We start from the raw sequence: 7,500 nt of genomic DNA on the forward strand, positions 1-7,500 counted from the left end.
CGCACAGCATGATTAGTAAGGGGGTGGGTTGCATGTATTATTGGTCGGGCAGCAGAAATGGTCATCAACATCGGAAGTAACCTTAGTCATCTCCAACGGACTTCAGTCGTAGAGGTAACTCCAGTCGATAAGCATATAATGGATCTGAGGATGCGTTTGACTTCATATCTCTTATTGCTGTAAATACCGCAACCGCCGTCTGTAAACTGGATGTGAAAAGAGGTGTTCTGTCCCCAAATTACGCGGCAGACAGCTATTCTCAATGGGATTTCTGCGTTGTTCTCGGTGACTTCAATTCGATATCAGGCTGTGATCTAGCTACCATGGCATGTCTTTTGCTCCCCACGACTAGGGACTTTGTACGTTCCCAGAAAGTGAGGACTTCTGACTCCTGGTACCAACGTTCCGAACCGCATTGTAAGACGTGGCACTGCGACACAATCAACGTGGCTTAGGAGATCGGTCACTCCCACTCATTGGAAGCTGTTACGATTGTAGGGTTTACCAGAGTGCTGAGGTAAGTGGTATATATGTATATATATATATATATATATATATATTGAAGGTAGTTATCCACCGAGTCCACTTCAAAATCCCAGCGACCACCCCAAAGTATCTTCCTTAGACTGAGGGAGAAGTGTGTCCAGAAGTTTGCCGGGCAACCCTGCCCTAATTCTCTAGTACTTTACACATTTAATGTTATCTCAGAATACTCGAATTTATCCACTCTTATGAATTCCTCTTCCACGGCCAATAAGCTTTATAGTCTCATCTCTGATGTTTATTCTGTCATATATTCCTTTTATAATCGAATTATTCTCGTACGTCCTTTTGGACATCTGCAGTTACATGCATAAACAAATCTGAAAACGAAGTCCCAAGTACTGCTACAGACCTTGCATTAAGAGCGCTGTTTTATTTCTTCTATGTTACATACTCTCGAAACTGCAGTTTTGTATCATTCTTTCGTGTTTCTGTTGCGACTGGCTCAATTGTAGAGGCCAGTGCCAAATATTTAAACGTATAATTTACTCTGCGGGAAACTTCACCATGTTTCGGCTAAACATCTGAAAGTCCTCTTTAAAGAACTCCGTTGTCTCATAATTTTCATAATTCAAAGTGTTTTTCGAATTTAATATAAGGCAATTATTCAAAAGGGAATTTAATATTTGGGATATCTGACAAACAATATATTATTCGAATTTATTATTAGCGGGATCAGTATCCTTCGCTCCTTTAGTCTTGATGATTTCAGCTGTACATCACCGTGTGTGTGTGTGTGTGTGTGTGTGTGTGTGTGTGTGTGTGTGTGTGTGTGTGTGTGTGTGTGTGTGTTTGGTTGGTTGTTTGTATGTCTGTGTGGGGGGTGCGTGCGTATAATCGTAAATACCTGGTCATGGAAGATACTGTCGTAAATGAGCCGCTACAAATAGTAAAGAGAACAATGCATACAAATTAAAACAAATAAAGACGATATCGTCTTGTCCTGTTCCCTTGATATTTTTAGATTATGGTTAAAATTAAACTGTTTATATTTAAGTGGTACTTTCATAGGCCAGTGTTTTTTTTTTCTCTCTGTTTTTGTATTTTCAATTATAAACAAAAATCCTAGCTAACGTCTGAAATATGAAGGAGGCTGAATATAAATAAAAATTGATCCATCTTATAACAGAACCACGAAAAAAAGCGAACCTTCATTGTTACGAGGGATTCGAACTATCGTGAGCAGGATTCGAAATGGCCTATTCGCACCAGCCGGACATTTATTGCTCATGTATGTTATTTTGTATACTTGGGCAATTAGGGAATGACTACCTTTATATTTTCTAATTTGCTCTATTACCCCCCCCCCCCTCCCCACACACACATACACACAGTCCAAAATATACCATAAATGATTACATCTGCTGTTCACCGCCTACGTCACAAATCTTTGCCGGTTTTCCGTATTTTCCTGCGTTGTGATTAGCCAACATAAAATATTTTCCTTTGATTACTTTAATGAGAGGGTAAATTAAGGTAAATTCTTCTATTACGAAAATAATATGTTTACCGATAATATAGAAATGCAGCAATTTGCTATATTTATTTGTAAATGAAAGAAAGAAATGACATGTAATACTACAATAATATTATTTTTTACATTCTGCGTGACACCTTGTGTTAGCCCAGATTTAAAAATGAGAAAAAAACACAGCCAACCGAATATGTCATTGACTGTCATTTGTTTCCCAGACTAGCAGACGAACTTTCGTTAAACGCTCTAAGTTGTTTGGAAAACCACTAAGTATTTTAGAGAACCGTTAATATTACTTATGCGCAGATGAATGTCTCTCTCCTCAATCGCATTTTTTTACCTCTGAATTATCTGCAGGCGAATTTACACTGTAGTTGCTAGTGTTAAAAAATGTTCTCTGTCAGGGGACTTCGTCTGCAGAAAGTTCCTCTGTTTTATGTCGCGCTGCTGTGCTTCAGTCGTCTTTTCCACATCGTTTCTGCCTGGAAGTTAACTTCGATCCTGTGCTTGCACTACTTTCACACAATTCCGATCACGACAATTCTGTTCTACGTCCTTGGCACAACCTTTTTTTTATCGGATTGCCATAGGAATCTATCATGGGTATTCTGAAGTTGATAAAGACAGTGGAGGCTCGTGGAAAAGTAGAATGGAGGGGACTGCGTCACAGCAAGCTTCACACAATAGTATAATGATAAATAATAATCAAAATAAATCATTAAGATAAAAGTGATCAAAGGAAAAAAAAAAAAATCAAACGAAAACATTTAATTTCTGTACTGTAAAGTATTCACACTAAATATTCTGTTATGGTTACTTTCCCTTGTCATTGCTTATCAAAGGGCAATTAAACTCGTGACACCACCCTCATTCAACGTAAGCGGAGCAAACAGAACATAGGACTGACTGTGACTGGGTCTGAGCTGCGCCGAATGCTGCTCATCGTGTCATATGCAGCGCCAATAAATACTATACTATTGTACAACATTATTTTGTTTCGTTTCCATCGACTCACTCCGTGTTTCTGAATATATATATATATATATATATATATATATATATATATATATATATATATATATATATATAAGTGTGTGTGTGTGTGTGTGTGCGTCCATATATTTATACTTTCTCTCTCTCTCTCTCTCTCTCTCTCTCTCTCTCTCTCTCTCTCTCTCTCTCTCTCTCTCTCTCTCTCTCTCTCTCTCTCTCTCTCTCTCTCTCTCTCTCTTATCTCTCTATATATATATATAAATATATATGTGTATATATATATATATATATATATATATATATATATGTATGTGTGTGTGTGTAAGTGTATGTGTATACAGATATTTATACACACACACACACAAATATGTATATGTATATATATATATATATATATATATATATAAAGTTAGATATCATCACTCATTTGACTTCAAGGACAATCTAAAGATATTTATTGGTGTTATATTCGTTGTTTGTGCTTTAGGTACTACGAATCAAGTCAGACTAGCAGCACGCGCGAGCGATGTTGTTGCAACAAGCAATCAGGCAAGACTGATGCCGCTGGCAAAACTGGATCCCTTGCCTGCAATGCACATGGGAGCTGACCATACTTTAGACCTTGGTGGGCAATACCCGCCGGGATGTGCTCAGTCGTGTTGAGGGGCCTTTAGTTGCATTTGTGGGTTCGTTAATATCAATAAAAGAAATGTCTATGTTCCTCCATATTAGGACCAATGTCATATATATTTCCGAAATGCATTCATCCACCCCTTTCTGTATTTTTTAATAGTATTCATGTTATTGATTGTGAATGAATATTTGCTTTTATCAAAATTTACATCCATAAATGCTAAGATGAATTTCCTTGATAAATAAGACTTTCAAGAGTGAAATACTGTTTAACTTTTCCAATTGCACTTCCATTCAACACGGGTAAACATATTCGCCTTTTTTTGATTCGTCAAAAAAAGGAGATGGAGACAGAGGCCCAATATAGGAGACCACCCCTACCTTAGACCTTAGTGATTGCCTCAACTAATTTTGCGGTCTTTTCTTCTCCCCCTTTCATTTTCCCTCTCTTCTTCATCCCCTTCTTATGTCCACTTCTTAAGGTGTGGCAGCCGTGTTGAAAGGATGAAAGGGTCGCATTGTGGGCACGGTATTCCCTATGTTAATCCCCTGAGGGGTAGACCGTTTCTTTTCCCCACTTATTTAAGGCTCACCGTGGCCAATGATGATTTTTGTTACCCTTCTTAGGGCCATTAAGGGTTGTCCTTTCATCAACTAGCCTTTATAAATTTGATTTTTCTGGTTTCATGACCTTTGTCTCAACTTTAACTACGACTCCGACCACTGATACTAATACCCCGTCCTCGATGTATGGCGTTAACTCTACCCATTCCGAATCATCCACCTAGGTCATTACTCCTCTCTCGTCAACTCGTATCTCCTACTGCAGTCTTCTTCATTGTCTACCCTTCCCCCACACCATCCCATCTTTCTCCCGCCCTCGTCCTGCTACTGTTTCCACCTCTGCCATTTTGTTTTACTATTTTAGGCCCAGCCAAGTGGGATCACTGACAATACCCTTCTCTTCCGAGTGTCTCAAAAAACAAGTAGGCAAAGTTTCCTTTCGCAGTCGTTCCGATCGTTCACGCCTTGTCACAGTTACATCTGAGTCCCAAACTCATGCATTAGTTATCCTGATTGACCTCACTGGCAAACCTATTCCTTCCCGACCTCACTCCTCCCTTAATACATGTACCTGAACTGATTGCCCTGTCTACGACAAGGACTAGTCAGACTGTGAAAATGACCTGCTCGCTTGCCTATTTGACTATGATGCAGTGGCAGTACAGTGCTACACTATTCTTCTCAGAGGCCAAAGTAAACCCTATACCAATATTGCCAAGATTAGCTTTCGTAGACATGACCTTCCCCATGGAGTTGATATTGGTGGAGTGTCCTGCCCTGCCCGGCCATATCAACACCTTCCCCGTCAATGTAAAAAATGTTGGCGTTTTGGCCAACAACTGCCCTCTATGTGGCCAACCTGGCCATTATCGTTCAAATTGTTCTGCTCAGTCACGTACGTGTGCCAGTTGTAGTAGCTCCCATAATGCATTGTATAGGAGCTACCCTGCCGACAAGCTCGAATCTGTGGTAACAGTTCTCAGACTCAAACTTGAGCTCATTCTACATGAGGCCAGACAGGAAGCACGTTGATGAGGTTTTTATCTTTCTACCTATTCCAAAACTGCCATTCTCTCCGTTCTCCTCTATCTCCTCAAGATGTCTCAGCATCTCCCCCAGTATCCCTTCCTTCTACCCCGAACTCTCTCCTCCAGGCCAATTCTTTTTCCAGTCTAAAGACAGATACTCCAGTCTCCGCCACTCAACTACCCTCCACAAACTCTTGAAGACGTCCAAAACTTCTTCCACGTGACCCAAGAGAATGCTCCGTTCCCTACTAACCCTCTAATTCATCTATTCCTATTTGCTTTACATTCAAAGTGTTTGCCGATATCCATCCTCCTCCTCCTCCTCAAGTTCCCCCTACACCTCTTCCTCTCTCTCTCCCCAAAATCACCCCATCCTCTCCGACTCCATGTGCACCACCATTCCCTCTCCTTTCCCCATTATCCTTACCACTCCCACCTGGAAACTCACGTGACTCCCGTATGTTGTAATAGTGTCATTCTTCAGATCCTTCCCCTCCTGACATTCTTCCTGATACTTCATCACCTTCTTCTGTTCCCTTGCCTCATTCTTTGGATTCTTTTCCTACTTCTCCAACTACCATTTCTACCCATATTACCTGCTGATTGTTTCATAATGGCTCCTTTGTATTTTCCTCATATAGTGTTACTCTTACCTTCCTCAGACACAGATACTCTTAATTTAATGTAATCGCCCTATACCCAGAACCCCTTCCCCTTTTACAAATCCCCATTTGTACTTCATTTGCTCTACCCTCTTTACCCTTTTCACTACCATACTGTCCTATAGCGCTCTACAACCTTTGACATCTAACACATTTTATCTTAATTGTTAACTCATTTGTATCCTTTTTGCTACAGTATTTTACCATAGTGCTATATGACTTTTAATATCTTGCACATTTATATGTTTGAACTATTAACCATTGTGCCCAAGGTCTATACAAACTTCTATAGATATATCTGGTGCCCACATTACTTGCATGAAAAGATGATTTTGTATATTTGTGCCCCGTAAACTGCTTGTTCGTATGAATGGGTTTGCAGCGGTCAGGGGTTCTCTCTTACCCCCCAAAAAAACTTCAATCCCAACTGGCTGAATGCATGTCAAACAGGCTATGGGCTACAGTATATAAATATCAGTGTCACTGTTCATTTTGGTTATTAATTACTACTACTATTTACATCAACACCACTATTCATTGTATGTTTACGTAATGGGTCACTGAATACAATTTCTAGCACTTTTGGAAAAAATGAAGCCCTTTAGCTTTTTATGTCTAATATTTATTCAACAACATTCCCTTATAAAGGGAGACCACCATTCTTGTCACCACAATCTTTTTCACTACACATTCATCAATTTCTTAACCTAGCAGGTATAAATGTACTAAATAAATTCCTCTGCAGGCATGGTTCTTTCAACCTTGTAACAAAACAGTTTCAATCTTCAGTTGCCCCTTCCATTTACACTTCCTCTTCATCATCATCATCTTCCTCTTCCTCTTCCTCTTCCTCTTCCTCTTCCTCTTCCTCTTCCTCCATCTCCTCTTCCTCCTCCTCATCTTCCTGTTTTTGCTCTACTTCAGGGTCCACCTGGAAGAGAAGAAGAAAAAAAAAAAAATAGAATCACTATCAACAATGGAGAAGACATTGGCAAATACAGCAGTAATATTAGGAGTTAGATGAAATGCTTCTGTATTGGTAATTCCTGTCTCTCAAGAACACACTGATATATCTGATGTCTGTACCTTTTGTCTCTTTTTAGGTGGTGCTGCTGTGGACTTCTTTACTTCCTTTGTAGGAAAGGTGGTGTAAAGAACAGTCATTTTGCTGCCGCTGATAACAAGATTGTCTGCTTTTCTAAAGGCCTCCTCAGCCAACTTAGCATCCGTGTATGAAATCTTTGCAAAACTGAAAAAGGTAATTCAGAATTTTAACATCACAAGAAAATGCTATATATATTAACAGGAATATTACGAAAGTACATTCAACATTAGAAAAAAAGAGTAAAAGAATAAAAATCTATCCTTCAATCCATTATATAATAAAAAAAACTTACCTTTTCTTAGCTCTGTATGAGATATGTAAGGCTGTTGGGAACATGGACTTCAAACCCTTGTGCTTTGTATCAGCTGGTATGTTCTCTATGTACAATCTGTAGGTTTGGGAAGAAATGTCATGAAAATCAAAGACTATTTTCATAAATAAGCAATTTCACTTAATATCACTCTAAATTTCATCCTTATGGAATCTTCAACCAAAAGA

The 7,500-nt window shown here is 39.2% G+C and overlaps 1 protein-coding gene across 1 annotated transcript in view; it reads right to left on the reverse strand.

The window, feature by feature from the left end:
• Positions 1-6,503: 6,503 nt before the first annotated feature.
• Positions 6,504-7,500, reverse strand: part of LOC125031121 (glutamic acid-rich protein-like) — a 6,793-nt gene continuing 5,796 nt past the window's right edge. The window contains exons 5-7 of the mRNA XM_047621635.1: positions 7,295-7,390; positions 6,984-7,146; positions 6,504-6,828 (exon numbers count right to left, since the gene is read on the reverse strand). Coding sequence (XP_047477591.1) covers positions 6,700-6,828; positions 6,984-7,146; positions 7,295-7,390 — 388 coding nt within the window. The 3' untranslated portion in view covers positions 6,504-6,699. The remainder of the gene's footprint in view (positions 6,829-6,983; positions 7,147-7,294; positions 7,391-7,500) is intronic.

The sequence above is a fragment of the Penaeus chinensis genome, chromosome 12 (assembly GCF_019202785.1).
Source record: "Penaeus chinensis breed Huanghai No. 1 chromosome 12, ASM1920278v2, whole genome shotgun sequence".
Taxonomy (NCBI): Eukaryota; Metazoa; Arthropoda; class Malacostraca; order Decapoda; family Penaeidae; genus Penaeus; species Penaeus chinensis.